The following is an 18,636-nucleotide window of genomic DNA, read 5'->3' as shown; positions in this document are numbered from 1 at the left end:
TTGATTGATGCGGGGGGTCATGTGAAAGCCAGTCTTTCTAGGAGGAACCTCCCACATGATGAGAAGTTGCGCTTCATAGAAAATAAAGTTGACGGGTGTCTGTCTGTCCGCTGCGGAAGTCAATTAACGGAGAGACACTGTTACCGCTGAGCGCGACATTTCCACATCGCCGCAGGTAAGCAGCAGATGCGAATTTGCTCGAAGGGGGGCTTTGTGTTCTGCGTTTTTAAAATTCTAGTTCTTTAAATATGTTTTCTCCTGTCCATAATGATTGTTTGGGAATTAATTCGGAAGATGATGGTTGCGGCGGGGAAGCTCACATTTTTTGGCTACACCAGCGAATGAAGGGAATGTTTCCCTAAAATATTTATCTTTCTCTTTCCATAAGAAAAGCGAGTTTGCTTGGTTTGGTCAGCAGCACCGTGATGGAGTGGCGAGAGCAGACGAGTGTGAGCTGTGCAGACGCCTTCACCGAGGCGCAGCGGTGGCTGGAGGTCAGTTTGTTGATGTGTTGCACAGTACGAATTATAAACAGTATAGAACTTACTTTACTTACGTGCATACTCTGTTGTTCAACATGAACATTGACACATTTGAGGCTTTACTCATACTGGTGGAGACTTCTCCAAAGCTTATGTTCCCAGTGGTTCTCTCAGAGGAACACATCGTGTGCAGTCCCAATGCGGTGGCTACTTGCATCATTTGGGAACATTTTGGGGACTCTTTTGAACCCGTTGTAGGCTACTACCAAATGATGCCCAGCTCAGATATTATATGGATTTTTTGGGGGGAGGTCTGCTAACATAGCCTACTGAAAATACTGAAGCAGTAGAAACACATGTTTTTAGATTTTAAATTAAATATAATTTAACCGTTATATCATCATCGCCTGATATTGACTAATACTAAAACCTGATAAAAACCCTGCGCTGCAATTAGATGTAATGGCACTGGTCAATGTTCTAAATGAAGTCTTCGACTGTGCCCAGGAAGAGTTTTTATAGCATGGTAAATAATACAACTGACCAAACATCACAATTATTTCACGAATGATCCCTGATACATGCTATTGGCTGGGAATGTAATGTGCTTGCTGCTGTGTTTTGGTACATGATGTATAAGACGGGCAGTTTTGCATAATCCCATGTAACACTGACTGCTCTTATGATGTAAGGTTCCACTGATTAGTCTATATGGTTGCAGAGGGACCAGGGTACCATGTTCTCAGAGAGGGGAACATGGAGAGAGAAGGGGGAGAGCAGGGGTGAGGGGTGGAGAGAGGGCCGTAAAGGGAGCATTGGTAAGGGGTGGGGGGGTATTCAGGGGGCCTGAGGAAGAGAGAGATGAAGAACACAGAGGGACCCACCACCCCCACCCAGTTCCTGTATGAATGAACAATGCTTCCCAAGAGAGTGTGTCCGTGTGTCCGTGTGTGTGTCCGTGTCCGTGTCCGTGTCCGTGTCAGTGTCCCTGTCGCTCTGCTCTGTGGCTGACGTGCCCAGTCATGTACGCACTCTGATCACATGATTTCGCTCTACTTCGGGGGGGGGTTTAACGTGCGCGTGCCTTTGGCACAGTGCCCGTGCCAGTCTTGTTGGCCCTCCAGAATTCTCAGTGTGGTTCGTTAACGAGAGATGAAAGGGATGGGAGATGATTAGGGGGGGAGGGATGGGTTTGGGGGATGTTCATTTGATTTGGGGCTCGGGGGGGGTGGGGGGGTCAAACCATTTTACCCTCCCACAATAGCTCTGCGATAGGGAGAGGATAGTTCTAGTGATAATAGAAGGACAGAGTCACTATTTGTATTGTCTGACCATGTTAATTGACGGGGAAGGAGTGATCCTCCACCCCCACCCTGCCCTCCACTGGCAGAAGAGGCAGTTCTGTCAGTGGTCAGATATGGGTGTCATTAGTGATGGAGAGGGGGGATGGAGCGAGAGAGGGGGGGGGGGCAGAGAGAGAGGGGGGGGGGGCGGACAGAGAGAGAGAGAGAGAGATAGAGAGGGAGCAGTGTTGGTATGTAGGGCAATAGGGAGACCCTCTTCACGCCCTCTTTCTATCCTCTCACAGGAGAAGTTGTGTGTTTGGAGAATGAGGTTGTTGTTGTTGTTGTTGTTGTTTTGGATGTACTTTATGTTCTCGTCGACATGCTTTGTGCACTGTCTGTTTCCTTGGCATTGTGTGTTCTGCTGTAGGCGTTGTACTTTAACATTTATCTTGGCTGATGATTTTATTGGGGGGGGGGAGGGGAACCATATGTCTCCTGATCTCTTCTATTCATTCAGCGATGCAGCAGGGGGGTATTCAATCAACGTTGCTAAAAGAAAATCCAGGCTTATTTTTATAAATATCGCAAAATTTATCAAAATAAGCCTGGATTTTCTTTTTGCGACGTTGATGGAATACCCCCCCACCCCCGATCTTCTCCCTCTCTCTGTGGAACATACAGTATATACACAGAAAGGTATTCTGCTCTTCCTCTATAGGAAGTGACCAGGAAATCGTTTGGCGGCAACAACTTCCGCTCTGCCCTGGAGAATGGAGTTCTGTTGTGCGAGTGAGTAACTGTGTTATCTGTTATTGTACATCTTTACCAGGGGGGGTATTCCATCAACGTTGCTAAAGGAAAATTGCAAGACTTATCAAAAATAGGCCTGGGTTTTCCTTAAGCGACGTTGATTGGAATACCCGCCTGGGGAGGCTGGATGGAGGTATGGAATGGTGTCAAACACACACCTCCCCTGACCTGCACAGTACACTACACCTACCTGCTTGGCTGACTGAACTGCTCTTGTGAAGGTGTTGTACACCTGGTAATGAGGCTCTTGAGCAGACACGTGGCGTGGCCATGGAGGCCTTGTTTTTTAGCCTGTGGTCTCTCTCTAACTCTCTTCTCTCTCTCTAACTCTCTTCTCTCTCTCTAACTCTCCTGTCTCTCTAACTCTCCTGTCTCTCTCTAACTCTCCTGTCTCTCTAACTCTCCTGTCTCTCTCTAACTCTCCTGTCTCTCTCTAACTCTCCTGTCTCTCTCTAACTCTCTCCTCTCTCTCTCTAACTCTCCTGTCTCTCTCTAACTCTCTTCTCTCTCTCTAACTCTCTTCTCTCTCTCTCTCTAACTCTTCTGTCTCTCTCTGCTCTGTTGTGTCGTTTCAGTCTGATCAACGAGCTGAAACCTGGCCTCATTAAGAGACTCAACAGACTGTCTACTCCTATCGCCGGCCTGGTGAGATGTGTGTGCCTGTGTGTGCCTGTGTGTGTGTGAGTTTGTGTGTGTGTGCCTGCCAGGAAGTCTCGACCGCGGCGGTTTCCTGATGTAGTGATTCTGAGACATGGGGTTGCGTCGACCGATGTGGAACTAAGACAGTCAATCTGTCACCTTACCGTGCATCACCCCTACTACCATTCCACCCCTACTACCCTTCACTGTGACACATTTTGAAAGTCTATTCAGAGACTACCTCATATGAATACATACAGACAAGCTATCTATATTTCATTGACTTTTACAATGACTCCCACTTCCTGCCTCCACCCATTCCCACTTATTCGCCTACCTTATCTCCCCCCCACCCCACCCAGGACAATATCAGCCTGTTCCTCAAGGCTTGTGGGCAGCTAGGTCTGAACGAAGCACAGCTATTTCACCCCGGAGACCTGCAGGACCTGTCTACCCGCGCTACGCTCAGGTATACACACACACACACACACACACACACACACACACACTTGCATATACTCGCATACACACACACACACACACACACACACACGCATACACATACACACACACACACACACACACGCTCAAGAATTAAACAAATAAATAAACACCACCAAAGTCAATGGTGAATATATGGCCACTTGTCTTCTGTGAGAATCTGGTTGCATTTGAATGATGTTTGCAGAGCATTTCCATGTCAGCTGAGGTAATGTGTGCGCTGTGCAAATGGACCTGAGATGAGATGGATCTGCATGCGTGACTAAAGGACACAGAGAAGCGAAACCGTACACACATGGAGGGGAGTTATCCTGTAACAATAAACTTGAAACTTGAAACTATTTCTGTAGTACCCATAGGGCAGGGGTGGCCAACCCGCGGCTCGCGAGCCGCATGTGGCTCTTTGCATGTCTCTGTGCGGCTCTTTAATCCATTCATTAAAAGTGCGTGGCTCGCTCTCTGTGTCTCAATAGGCGTCGTTTTGGTATGGCAATTCATGGCACTCGCCATACCTGGTTTACATTTTTAAAAAAATCTGAAACACGTTTAGTCATTTTGGTGATTTTATCCACTACACACAACGGTAACTCAAAACCTCCCGGCTCCATCTCACCCCACCAGCCTGGCGCTGTAGTGGAGCACAGGGTTGCCAGACGGGATTGACAATTTCAAGCCCAACCAATCTAAAAGCTGCCGAATCCCACCCGTCCAGAGTGACCAAAAGTAGGCCTATCTGGCAACACTGGAGCGGGACATCGGTTCCTCAATAAACAAGCCATGAGTAACGTTAATGTTAAAACCATGTCCACGATTCTCGTTCATTCAGGTGTGTTAAACAAACTGTATAAATGCCATTTACGTACTGTTGGTTCAAATGTAACATATTAATGAACAAGTTCATGTCATGTTCTGTCAGTACAAACATGTTCTAATGTTATTTTAGTGAGTTCGCTAGTTAGCGAACATTAAAGATTACAACAGCTAGTTTACGTATGTCAACAATTTCTCTATTCTCAATAATTTCAGTAATAATTCTACCAAATTGGGGCCAGTAACACTGACTTGTGTGTGAGTAAGTTATATGTGTGTGTGCAAGCATGTTTTTGATATTGTCAATCGTCTCACTTTTACTAGGTGAGCTGGTAAAACAAATATGCCAGGGGAAAAAAGGAAAATGGACATAAAGACCTCTTTTGGTCAAAGGGCAGCAGAGACAAGTACAGGGACACAGGTGAGGTCTAAACAGGCGACAGGGACACAGGTGAGGTCTAATCTAGTGTTTTAACAGTGCAGTTCGTTTAGAGTTGAGAATAGCTAAATCTGTTATGTTTTGTTTCTAAGGAGATTGAACCAGTCTGCCTGCTAGGAAAGATTATTATTATTATTATTATGATTATTATTAAAATTAAGATGTACTACCTGCATACTGTAGTTGTCTCCTTTATTCATTACCTTAATGTCACATAAGTAAATTGTATAGAAACAACTCACCAAAATTGACTATTGCACAACTGTTTTGAAAAAAAAATCCACTCAGACCTTGCCATACCTTGGCTTTTGCTGAAATGACACCACTGGTCTCATAGCCTATTGGAAATGTATTGCGTGTGTGTGAATGAGCGCTTTTGAATGAATGGTCTTTATTGTCATTGCTATAGTACAGGTACCAAACAACGACATTTGGGAGGGGTGGCTCCCCTGGTGCTAGGAAAGAAAAAAATAACTAAAAAAACAAGAAGGGAAAGGAGCTGGTTTACATAAATAAAGGCTATGTACACTATCCCCTATACTATACTGTACAGATAAAACGACTAGGGTTGTCATATTGCACATAGTGTTATTGCACATTCATTTAAAGTGTCGCAGTTTGCAGGCTTGAAATGTACACATTTGTGCCTCAGCACTACACCTGATTTTTTCAATCCATTTTTTGTGAGCCTGCATGTATGATGTGGCTCTTTCTGGTACCCCAACATTTTTTTGTGGCTCTTAGTCTCCGACTGGTTGGCCACCCCTGCCATAGGGGAATGGCATGTTCGGTCAGGGGTTGGGGGGGGGGGGGGTCAGTTCGGGTAATAGAGGGGTGTAGTGGGTGTTCTCCAGGCGGGGATGGGAGGGAGGGAGGGAGGGAGGGGGGGTATTACTATATTACTGGTCCTATTAATAGTCGCAGAAGATCACTCCTTAGAACTGTTCGGTATTAAACCCCAGAGAGTGGAGAAGAGAGGTTATTTTTAGAAGTAATTTCTCCTGCACATGTGTGCATGGTGTGAGTTTATAGGCTGTTGAAGTGGATGTCGACATGTGTTAACATGGAGAAGGTACTGTACTGTACAGCATGTTATGTTATGGTATGAGCTTGTTTGTTTTAGTTTGGGGTTATTGATTAGACTATTGGACTGTCTTACGCTATGGAGTTACGCTATTGAGTATGGTGTTGATTGTGGGATGTCTCTGACGTACAGTCGGGTGAAGAGGAGCTGGTTGGCTAGGCAGCAGACGTCAAATGACACCTCAAATGGAGCTAGATAGGTCTTAACCTGCTCTGTGTCAACATTGCGAATGAAAGGGAGAGATATCGCTACGTATCAACAAAATGTCATTCTTTTTTATTATACCTTTAAAAGCATGAAGTTAAGGTTATTGGTGTTTTGAATGACTGTTGCGTACGTGGGAGTGTGCACAGTTTGTAGTTTGTGCTTCCACTGAGAGGGCGAGCCAGTAGGAAGATCTTCTGTAACAGATTAATCGCAGTGTTCCTCTCTCCTTCTCTGTTAGGTGTGAGGAGACCAGCAGAAGGCTAAAAAACGTAAGGAGATGATTACTGTGTTTTGTTTGTGCTTTAAAGATACAGTAGATTCTCTGCTGTCTCTCTCTCTCTTTCTCTATCTCATCCCCCTCTCTCTCTCTCTCTCTCTCTCTCTCTCTCTCTCTCTCTCTCTCTCCCTGTGGTCCAGGTCCTGATCACTATCTACTGGTTGGGTAGGAAGGCCCAGGCGGACCCCTTCTACAGCGGACCGCAACTCAACCTCAAGGCCCTCGAGGGACTCCTGGGCATAGCTCTGTCCAAGGTAAGCCCCTCCCCTCTGGGCCTGGCTCTGTCCAAGGTAGGCCCCTCCCCTCTGGCTTTGTCCATGGTAGGCCTCTCTCTGGGCCTGGCTCTGTCCAAGGTAGGCTCCTCTCCTCTAATGCATCCAATGCAGACCAGAGGGTTTCATTCAGTCGGCACTTTCAAGTGAAACATTTTGTGGGACCACTACACCACGGCACCACTACACCCCATCCAGAACTCTGAGGTCCTAACACGGGCCTCCTCATCCAACCCAGCGCCAAACTCCGGACCTTTGGGTACAGAGCTTTCAGTGTGGCAGCCCCCACCCTCTGGAACCTTCTACCCAAAGATATCTGTGACTCTCCATCCCTGGACATATTCAATGCTGCCCTTAAAACCCACCTTTTCACCATTGTATTCAACCTGTAGTAGCTGTTTCACTGTTTCTTGTTTTGTGTGTTTGTCTCTGTCTCTTTGTTTGTGTTGGTCTCTCTGGCTCTGTTCTGTTTTGTCCCATTGCCTTGTTAAGCGACCTTGGGTTTGTGAAAGGCACTATATAAATGTAAGTTATTATTATTATTATTATTATTAGAAGACAAAACCCTGTGTTGTAATTGGACAAACTCAGGCAAGCAGTGCCCTCGTCTTTTTAAAATTCCGATTCCAAGAAGGTTTTCCTCATGAACATGACCAAGTGCAGCACAAGGGATGTCTCGGCTGTACCTGTGGTTGTGATTGATAACCCCGCAGACGTTCTCCAGGGGTGGGGGTGACCTGTATTTCTTCTGTCTTGTTCGCCAGGCTCTAGAGGACTCCTCCGTCCCTCCTAAAGGAGACCGTAGCGGCAGCGTGAGGGACAGCGGCTTCAGCGAGACCTGGTACCCCCCAGAGAGGGAGGAGGAGGTCACCTACGGGAGGACAGACTCTGTGGAGAGCTGTGACTCTGCCGAGTCGTCCTCCAACCTGAAGGCCAAGAGCGAAGGTAAACGAGCGCAGACTTTAGGGGCTTATAAAGTAACTGCAAAATAGCTTTAAACTAGCTTTTTCTGATGGGATTTTGAAAATGTAAGGATATTGGATGGTAGAACGCACATCTCTAGGAAAAGTCATGAAAGGAGAGTCCTGAAATTTGATTGAGCGCAAAGATATATAACAACAATTACTCACAGGGTCAAATGGCTGTTCTAGTGTTAACCCTAAACGCCTTAACACAATTTAGAAACTCAACATTGGTGTGCTGATCAGGCATGTGGCCTTAGTCCCTAGGACCTAGCAGACCAGGCCCCTCCTCTGCCTAGCCGAGTAGTGCATTCATCATAATTGCTTAAATATTTCTCGACTAGCATCTAGGAACATGGACTGCACGGTTGCTGCTGTTGTTTTTTAAAACCCTAACATACCTGATAACTCACTGAATCAGCTAAACATCAAACCCTTGATGAGTTGAGTTAAGTTCCCTGGACTTATCAGACAGGAATGACGCTCTTCCCAAAGCCGTGGTAACAGGAGCAGGAACGCTGTCCCGTGTCTCCGCCCGCTCTCCCATACACGTCTGTGAGACATTCCGGCAGCTTCCACATTCGGGTGATAATGGGCGTGTCTGGTGTGTGTGTGATACAGGGCAGAGGTGGGGCTCAGGGCTGCTCACTCCTCGACTTCCCTGTGTCAAGGTGCATGTCTCCTCTCTCTCCTCTCCCCTCTTTTCCACTTACCAATTCTTCAATTTTTCTTCCCCCCCCCCCCCCCTTTTCTTTCCCCCCACCTTCCCATCCCTCCATCCGTCCCTCAGGCTGGTGTAGTGACGCGGAGGCGGATCAGGGGTTCAGGATGCAGGGCAGTGATGTGTCGGGCCAGAGGCTCCGGGGGAACCTCCCCTCGCCCCTGCGCAAGAAGCGGGTGGGGCCGGGCTGCCTCAGCCCCCTCTCCAGGTAAGGTCTTCTCTACCTACAATAACTCCCTCCGCACCGCACCGCTAAACACTAAAAAGCATTTATCGCGTTCATTTAACACGCCCTAAAGAGTTGCTATCAGTTGAGATTGTTGTTGTTGTTTTTTTATTGAGATTTTAGCTCAATTTAGTTTTTGTTGAAATTAAATGAAATTCAGACGGGTGGGATGTCCGTTACTTTGACAGGGGTCTCTCGTTATTTATCACACGTCGCAAAGCACGTCTGCTGACAGTTCTTTTTTAATTGAGGGTCTTTCTAAAGACCCCCCCCTGCCTGTGAAGGACGGGGTCCGGCTGGTTGTAATTGATTCTGATCCCGCCTGATCTGGTCTGTGGTCTCAGTGGAGACAAGAATGCCCCTCCCCCTCCCCCTCAGAGCCCGCCCCTCCCCCCCAAGCTCCACCCCGCCGAGGTCTTCCTCCAGTGGGCCTACGATTACTGTAGCGACAGCGACTCGGATGGACCCGACCGGCCAGAACCGGACGTGGTCACGGACGACCTGGCCAGCCGACGCTTCCACTCGCCCGCCCCTGCCGCCCCCGCCAACTTCGCTCTACCCATGAGCCCCCGGAGAGGCGGGCTGGCCCACGGGACCCCCGGGCGCTGCCTGAGGGTGACCACCCCTCCCAGACTCACCGAGGTGTCCTCCCCCAGGTCAGACAGCCAGGAGAGAGAGAAGGGTTGTGTTCCAGAGTGTCCATGTTGCAGTCAGGTTAACTACAGGATAGTACTGATGTACTGTCATAACAGATCAACTACAGGGGCCGGTTGCATAAAGATAGACCCAAGTCCAAGATCTAAGTCAGTCTTGCTATAGACGAACATTTTACTGTTGCATAAAGCTAGCCTATGAGTGACTACGGTAAGACTGACTTAGATAGCCTGTCACGCAATGCATTCTAGAGAGATAAACCTGAGAGATAAACGTCATTTTCTTCCGCTGAAAAAAAATATGTATGTAGGAGGAATATAATGTGGAGAAAAGTATACTGCTTAGCAGTTTTAACCAGTGAAGTAGATTACTGTGCTGGAGTTACAGTGTTAGCTAGTAGCTACTAGCCCGGACTCGTTCCCATAGCAACACAGCTCTTAAATCAAGCTTAGCCAGGGGGAAGGTGGCTAACTTTCTAACCTCAAAATAAGTCAGTCTTATTTTTTATGCAACAGACAGTCTTAATTAGACAGGTCTAACCTGAGAATATAACACTAGTCTAAGGCTTAGACCAGTCTTAATCTATGTTTATGCAACAGGCCCCATATGGTATTGATATGGTTACGTACTACAATGTAGGTGACCTGGAACACAACAGGAGAGGGAGGCAGGCGTTTGTGTTTTCGGCTTGACGGTCACTCCCCTCCTCCTCATCCTTCATAAACGATCATCATCCTATCTGCTGGTGATGCTGAAACATGGGTGGGGGGGGGGGGGGGGGCACGCGTCACGTTTATGGGACTCACTGACATCTGGCTGCTCTGCGTTCACACTAACCTGCAGCACGCTTCCACAAGAACGGCAAGATGCCGGCGTGAGAGCGTTGAGTGTGCCACCAGCCAGTCCTGCTTAACTCCACTGCCACCTCTGATGCTGCATGGGCTTGTCTGTGGCAGCATGTCCTCCGTTCGGTCGAACACGCTAACATCTTAACGCTAACAGGCTAACAAACTCAGCGTACGGACGTAGAGAACGAGATGTCCACGGTGTGAGAGGCTTACCCCCGGCGCTGCTAACCCCCTACTGTAGGAGACTGACGTCAAGCTGGATGGATGGATGGATGGTCAGTGGTGATTGGATATCCGGTCTGTTAGTCTGTAGTGAAGTGTCCATGTTTAAGTTTAACACGGACGGTACTTCTACTGTGTCTGTGGTGGATCAGCAGCAGTAGCACCACCACCACCACCACCACCACCTCCCCCCTCCACCCCCACCCCCACGCCAGGACCCGGTCTGAGGCGGAGCGGAGCCTGGACGAGGAGATCTTCCTGAGGGCGCTGTGCGAGGAAGACTCGGAGGAGGACGAGGAGTGGGGGGGCGAGGAGGGGGGCGAGGCGGACCCCGTGCAGGATGACCTGTACGCACGGCGCGTGGAGCAGACCCTCCACCAGACCTCGGCCAACCCGGGCTTCGACAAGTTCCTGCCCAAGTACTGGACCCCCGAGGAGGAGGCGCGCGTGGGCCGGATCAAGCTGGGATCCCAGCGGAGGCCCTGGTACAGGAAGATGCAGGGCTTCAGGTCTGTCCCGGGAGAATGCCTGAGTGTAATGTTGGATTTGTGGGTGCAAAAAAAATCTATAAATAAACGAGCAGGCTGGCAGTAAACCCCCCCGCCCCCCCCTCTCCTCCAAACCACACTGGGCATGTCGCGTGTTCCATCTGGAAGCGCCCGTCCCCCTCAGCTGAATCACTGACTCCCATGGTCACTGTCCCACTGCCAGCCTCTGTGAGAAGCACAGCCTCACGTACGGCTTGTGGCGATTCGTTTAGTTAATCAGGTCTGTTTTTGACCTCCGTCCGTGGTGGATGTGTGTAGCCGTCCAGATGAAAACGACACAAGTCGAGTCTGTCCGCCCAAAGCTTCTCTCTGGTGTGACGCTTGACGTTCCACTTACATGCCCGGTGTGTTTTGGGGGTTAAGGAGTTGGTTACAGATGGACTGTGATAATGCTATGCTATGCTATGCTATTCTATTTTTCGTTTTTTTTTGTCACTCCTTCTTGATTTTGAGAAATTCCAAATGTTAGTACACAACTTTCTCCTTGGTGTTATTTTTTTCTTCAACTGCTGATTTCTCACTATAGTCTTTACCCCTCTTCCTCTCTGTCTGTGTGACTCTCTCTCTTCCTCTGTCTTTCCCACTCCCTGTCTCTCTCCCTCCTTTTCTCACTCCCTCTCTTCCCTGCCTCTAGCCGTAAGGCCCCGGGCTCCTCGGAGGAAGAGGAGGACTATGATGTCACCCCCTGGCTAGGGCGACCTGTGTCTGCGCGAACCCTGTCCTCCCCCCACCCCCCTCACCACCCCTGAGTCCCTCCTCCCCTACGGTCCCTTCACGCTCTGTTTGACACTCGGTTCTAAAGCTTTGTGGGGCGTAGATGACAATGGAGCACTTCTCAAATTCTAATTGAAGCAGTGTCCTGGCATTAGTATAGTTTCCACATGCCAGCAACAAGCTGAACTAAACATCTTGAGCTAAACATCAACCGTAGATGCATAGAAGAAGTCTAATTTGCATTTTATACAGACCTTTTATATTTGGCCATAAACATGCAAATAGTATTTGCCTGTAGATTAATAATGGTGTGTGTGTGTGCTGTAAAACGTTATCAGAATGCTCTCATTTCACACCCTGGGCTTGTTGTACTAACGTTTATGAGGTGTATTAAAAAGATAACTAGCATTTTTATGATTCTATTCTGAAAGCCAAACAAGTGAATCTTCCAGGTAGGAAATCTCTCGGCAGGTTGAAGGGGCTTTATCCTCCTCAGTCTCTGTAGAACATATTTCAATGATACGATGATGCAAAGTATTATTAACTATCGAGTCAAAAGAGGTGTGGACACAAGTGTTATTGTAGAGCTGTGTGTGTGTCTGTGTCTGTGTGTGTGTCTGTGTGTGTGTGTGTCTGTGTCTATTTTTGTACTATGACAAAACCAAACATTTTATTGTGGGTCAATAAAGGAACGATGAACTCAGACGTACGTGGCGTTGGTGTGATGAATGTGTTTTCCCTGTCTCACCTGGGTGAGATTTGAGTTGGACCACATAACTCTCCCCTCTCCGTGCATACCAGAGCTTCCATGCAGTAGTGTGGAAGGGCTAGACTATGACCAACCATGTTTAATGGAAATGTTTGAACGGTCAACAACACACAGCACAGTTTGTGGTAAACAAAGATGATGGTGGGTTTGTTGTGATCTGTGCTATCTATATCTAAGCACCAGAATATCTGAAAGATCTTTTGCTAGCATATCAGCCCAATAGAGCTCTCAGGTCTTCTGACGCTGGTTTTCTCTGTACAAAAGAAGAGATTTGGTGAGGCTGCATTCTCATTTTATGCACCTAAATTGTGGAATGCACTGCCAGTTGACATTAGGAATGCAACCTCAGCAAATATGTTCAAGTCAAGACTAAAAACCCATCTTTTTAATATTGCCTTTAAATGACTAAATAATTTTATTATTATTATAATGATTGGAGCACTTTGAGCTGCAACGTTTGCAGGAAAAGCGCTATACAAATCAAAGTCATTATTATTATTAGATTTATTATACATGTGGACCTAGAATAGGTGGCAAGGAAAGGTTGATTCTCTTCTCGACTGAACTGTTTCTCTTGCAGTGTTCCTACCCAATATGGCTGCAAGACTACAGTACAATAGAGGGTCAAAGATGTCAGTAGCTCTGGTCATCTACCTGACCTCAACCTGACACTGTCTCTCTTTGGTCTGTTTGTGGTCTGTGATCTTCTTTGTAGATATCACCAAGTCAACCCCGGTTGGATCTTGTGAGTTTATTCATCTTGACGCTACGGTCTTTGTGGGTGTGGGTGTGTCTGCTTGGCACCCTTTTGCGCGTGCTGGCGTTGTGCTTGAGCCCAGCAGCTTGCCCTTTTATGATGTCACTGTGTTCCCACGTACATACACATAGCGTTGCGTGCTAGCTGCTAACTCCAAGGCTGGTTGAATGCTGGCAGCTTGAAATGCTCCTCTCGTGTCTTTTGTTGTCACTTGTCTGTCGCATTGTCAGTTAATGCTTTTAACAACCAGCCATGAAAAAAATGCTGTTTTAAGGATGAACACTATAATGGCTGGATGCTGTTCACCATCCCCTTGTATGCAGTTTTAGTTTTTTTACACATGGCTAAGGATTCTTTTGCATATAGGGCGGACCAGTCCGGACAGTCCGGACGGATTGTATGGCAGCTAGTGCTGAGGCACAAACATGTACATTTTCAAGCCTGCAAACTGTGACACTTTAAAATAATGTGAAAAAATACTCTTGTGCAATATGACAACCCTAGTTGACTATCTGTGCAGTATAGTACAGTGGATTGTGTACATAGCCTTTATTGATAGATAGATTATGCATGCTTGATTGCGCTTGTCATACCATTAGATGTCCAGTAGATGGTGATGTTACACTCCGTACGACTGCAACACTACTACAACAACGACTTGCGATGCATACCAGACCCTTGCTTTGATGTCATCTCTCTCTCTTTCTCTGTCTTTCTTTCTCTCTTTCTCTTTCTTTCTTTCCTCTTCCCCACATCCAGGAGTAAATCGTTTGACATTGACCTCCAGATGACGGTAGCCAGGATCAAGGATGGTGAGGTCTTGTGGCACGATGTGAGTCTTATCACCACTTTTACCTGCACCCCCCACACCAGCCTGACCAATTTACAACACAGAACCACTCTACAACACAGAACCAGTCTACCATACAGAACCAGTCTACCATACAGAACCTCTCTACCACACAGAACCACTCTACCATACAGAACCACTCTACAACACAGAACCACTCTACCATACAGAACCAGTCTATAATACAGAACCACTCTACCATACAGAACCACTCTACCATACAGAACCACTCTACCATACAGAACCTCTCTACAATACAGAACCACTCTACAACACAGAACCACTCTACAATACAGAACCTCTCTACAATACAGAACCACTCTACAATACAGAACCACTCTACAACACAGAACCACTCTACAATACAGAACCTCTCTACCATACAGAACCAGTCTACAATACAGAACCTCTCTACCATACAGAACCAGTCTACCATACAGAACCTCTCTACCATACAGAACCACTCTACAACACAGAACCACTCTACCATACAGAACCACTCTACCATACAGAACCTCTCTACCATACAGAACCACTCTACAACACAGAACCACTCTACAATACAGAACCTCTCTACCATACAGAACCACTCTACCATACAGAACCACTCTACCATACAGAACCACTCTACAACACAGAACCTCTCTACAATACAGAACCACTCTACAACACAGAACCACTCTACCATACAGAACCTCTCTACCATACAGAACCACTCTACCATACAGAACCACTCTACAACACAGAACCACTCTACAATACAGAACCACTCTACAATACAGAACCACTCTACCATACAGAACCACTACCATACAGAACCACTCTACAACACAGAACCACTCTACAATACAGAACCACTCTACCATACAGAACCACTCTACCATACAGAACCTCTCTACAATACAGAACCACTCTACAATACAGAACCACTCTACAATACAGAACCACTCTACAATACAGAACCACTCTACCATACAGAACCACTCTACAATACAGAACCAGTCTACCATACAGAACCACTCTACAGAACCACTCTACAATACAGAACCACTCTACAGAACCACTCTACCATACAGAACCACTCTACAACACAGAACCACTCTACAATACAGAACCACTCTACAATACAGAACCACTCTACCATACAGAACCACTACCATACAGAACCACTCTACAACACAGAACCACTCTACAATACAGAACCACTCTACCATACAGAACCACTCTACCATACAGAACCTCTCTACAATACAGAACCACTCTACAATACAGAACCACTCTACAATACAGAACCACTCTACCATACAGAACCACTCTACCATACAGAACCACTCTACAGAACCACTCTACAATACAGAACCACTCTACAGAACCACTCTACAATACAGAACCACTCTACAACACAGAACCACTCTACAACACAGAACCACTCTACCATACAGAACCACTCTACAGAACCACTCTACAATACAGAACCACTCTACAGAACCACTCTACAATACAGAACCACTCTACCATACAGAACCTCTCTACAATACAGAACCACTCTACAATACAGAACCACTCTACAACACAGAACCACTCTACAATACAGAACCACTCTACAATACAGAACCACTCTACAATACAGAACCACTCTACAATACAGAACCACTCTACAATACAGAACCACTCTACCATACAGAACCACTCTACAATACAGAACCACTCTACCATACAGAACCACTCTACAATACAGAACCTCTCTACCATACAGAACCTCTCTACAATACAGAACCACTCTACAATACAGAACCACTCTACCATACAGAACCACTCTACAATACAGAACCTCTCTACCATACAGAACCTCTCTACAATACAGAACCACTCTACAATACAGAACCACTCTACCATACAGAACCACTCTACCATACAGAACCACTCTACCATACAGAACCACTCTACAATACAGAACCACTCTACAACACAGAACCACTCTACAATACAGAACCACTCTACAATACAGAACCAGTCTACCATACAGTAGCCTATAATTTCTGTGTTTTTGTGCTTTGAATCCAACCAATAAGAGCATCTTTTAGACAGTTTAGAACACACTTGGACATCATTATTAAGTGTTGGCATAGCCCGCGAACAAGTTGTTGGGGTGACCCAGGAAATGATTGAGACCAAAATAGATTTGGGATCCGCTGGTCTAATCTGTTCTTTACAGTCTGGGGCCGGTTGCATAAATATAGATTAAGACTGGTCTAAGCCTTAGACTAGTCTTATATTCTCAAGTTAGACCAGTCTAATTAAGACTGCCTGTTGCATAAAAAAAAAAAAAAAATAATAATAATAATAAGACTGACTTATTTTGAGGTTAGCCACCTTCCCCCCTGGCTAAACTTGATTTAAGAGGTGTGTTGCTATGGGAACGAGTCAGGGCTAGTAGCTAGCTAACACTGTAACTCCAGCGCGGTAAACTACTTCACTGGCTAAAACTGCTGGGCAGTATACTTTTCTCCACATTATATTCCTCCAATAAACATACGTTTTCAGCAGAAAAAAAGGTTTTTCTACCGCCGCTAGGTGTAGCTGTTTCGGCCGCCATGTCGTTTTTTTTCTGTCAACTGTCTTATTTTACCTAGAATGCACTTACTTTAGTCACTCATAGGTGAGCTTTATGCAACAGGAACATTTTAGAGTCTATAGCAAGACTGACTTAAAGTGAGATCTAAGTCTAAGACTGGGTCTATCTTTATGCAACAGGCCCCTGGTGTGGGGTCTGTCAGAGTCTAGTCTCCTGGCCCGCGGCCCTGTGAACGTCTTCTCTGTCTCCTCTGTCAGGATATGTCCAAGTGGAAGACCCTCCGCCAGAGCGTGGCCTCAGGCCGCTACAGGAAGGTTCAGGAAGGTTCCGCCGGGGGCGGGGCCAACACCAGGCACACAGGGACCCTCGGGGGGCTCCGGGAGGAGAGGTATACACACCCACACACACACACTGTTCCACGGTTCATGACACACTGAGCTTTACCTCAATTACCTCAATGTAATGAATACCGTTTGTTTGTTTGTTTTGTTTGATTCTGTGTGTGTGTGTGTGTGTGTGAGTGGTCATTCATGTGTGATAGTGTAATCTGATGCCACCAGCCTCCCCCCTCCCCCTCCTCTCTCCTTTCATATCAGAGACCAGCAGGAGGGTTCAGGCACGTCCTCCTCCTCCTCCACAGTCCAGGTCAGACTCCGCCGCCCGCAAGCACAGCTGACCCGAGGCTCGGCCGTCGAGGGCCCATCCAGCCCGCACGCCTCCTCCTCCACCCTCCAGACCGCCCCGGGACCTTCCGGCGGACGCCTGCCTGCCTCCCGCCCCCCTGCCCCGGGGGAGCAGACCCACACTGCCACCATGGCTCTGGACAGAGCCACCGCCCCCACCTCCAACTCCCCGCTCTCCTCCCAGACCCAGCTCCAGGCCCAGGCCCAGGCCCAGACCAGCCCAGCGCTTCCGGTGCCCTTGTCTGGACCCGACCGGATCAGAACCGCCGCCGCAGATCGGACCGCGACTGCTATGATGACCGTGCCGATGGCCGCACCGATGAACGGGGCCCTCGCCCACGGGACCGGGGCCGACAGCATGGGGAGCCCGGCGCCTTTGAACCCCGCTGGGGACACCCCCCCCCTCTCGGACCCGATTGAGGAGGGGGCCCCCGTGTTCGAGCAGGTTGGCCCAGTGCCCCAGCCCCAGCAGAACGGCTCCGTGCCCAGGAAGGAGCACCCGGAGCAGGCCGGGAGCCAGGCCAAGGCGGGCCTCTACAGATACAGCTCCAGGGCCAGCATCGGGGGTTCGGCGGTGGCGGGCAGCGTGTCTGCTACCCTCCCTCGGGGCTACCGCAGGTCCGAAGGCACCTCCCGCCTCTCGGCCATCACCACCCCCAGGCCCTTCGGAGTCAAGCCCCCCAGAGGGGCCTCGCTACCCAGACTCTACCAGCACAGAACCCGTCCTACACGTCTGTATGTGAGTAGCCCTCCATCTTCCCTTTCCTAGTGATAGTCATAGTCAATTTATTTAAACACGCACCAAACTACACCGGTTTAGGGCGCCCTCTCTAAAAACAGAAAGAAAACCTGATGGAATATGGTAACACAGAAGGACAACAAACTAAACAAAATAAATAAACATGGAGGACGTCTAACATTCAGAACCGCACACATTTAAAGACAGACATTCATACGATATAACACATCAGGAACATCTCAGTAGCCTAGTTCACAACAGTAGTGAGTTTTAAGCTGAGTCTTGAAAGTCTCTAGATCAGGGGCGGTCTGACTACTGTCTGTACTGTGTGTAATGTGTACACCTACACGACAGGGAGCACAATAGCATGTAAACAGGGGTTTTAAGCACCTTTTTAAATAGTTAATAACGGTGCTGTATGTGGCTTGTGTGGAGATTTGGCCAGAGCTAAGTTTGTAACAGTATATACAGGTTCTCGCTCTTTGTGTTGGATTGTTCGCCTGTCCACTCCACTTCCCTAAACATTGCCTGACCACATGCGTCACCTGACTGCGTGGTTCT

At 47.6% G+C, this 18,636-nt stretch overlaps 1 protein-coding gene across 1 annotated transcript in view; it reads left to right on the top strand.

Annotated features, from left to right (window-relative positions):
• Window positions 1-425: 425 nt before the first annotated feature.
• Window positions 426-18,636, top strand: part of lmo7b (LIM domain 7b) — a gene marked incomplete at both ends in the record, with an annotated part of 29,911 nt that continues 11,700 nt past the window's right edge. Inside the window, 14 exons of the mRNA XM_080525877.1 lie at window positions 426-494; window positions 2,487-2,557; window positions 3,154-3,223; window positions 3,580-3,686; window positions 6,497-6,527; window positions 6,676-6,789; window positions 7,572-7,752; window positions 8,560-8,698; window positions 9,061-9,372; window positions 10,656-10,949; window positions 11,623-11,691; window positions 13,988-14,060; window positions 16,911-17,041; window positions 17,250-18,075. Of these exons, the coding sequence (XP_080382003.1) occupies window positions 426-494; window positions 2,487-2,557; window positions 3,154-3,223; window positions 3,580-3,686; window positions 6,497-6,527; window positions 6,676-6,789; window positions 7,572-7,752; window positions 8,560-8,698; window positions 9,061-9,372; window positions 10,656-10,949; window positions 11,623-11,691; window positions 13,988-14,060; window positions 16,911-17,041; window positions 17,250-18,075 (2,487 nt within the window). The remainder of the gene's footprint in view (window positions 495-2,486; window positions 2,558-3,153; window positions 3,224-3,579; window positions 3,687-6,496; window positions 6,528-6,675; window positions 6,790-7,571; window positions 7,753-8,559; window positions 8,699-9,060; window positions 9,373-10,655; window positions 10,950-11,622; window positions 11,692-13,987; window positions 14,061-16,910; window positions 17,042-17,249; window positions 18,076-18,636) is intronic.

Source organism: Nansenia antarctica, assembly GCF_963989245.1.
Source record: "Nansenia antarctica genome assembly, chromosome: 1".
Lineage (NCBI taxonomy): Eukaryota > Metazoa > Chordata > Actinopteri > Argentiniformes > Microstomatidae > Nansenia > Nansenia antarctica.
This window is presented reverse-complemented; position numbering and strand designations above follow the sequence as displayed.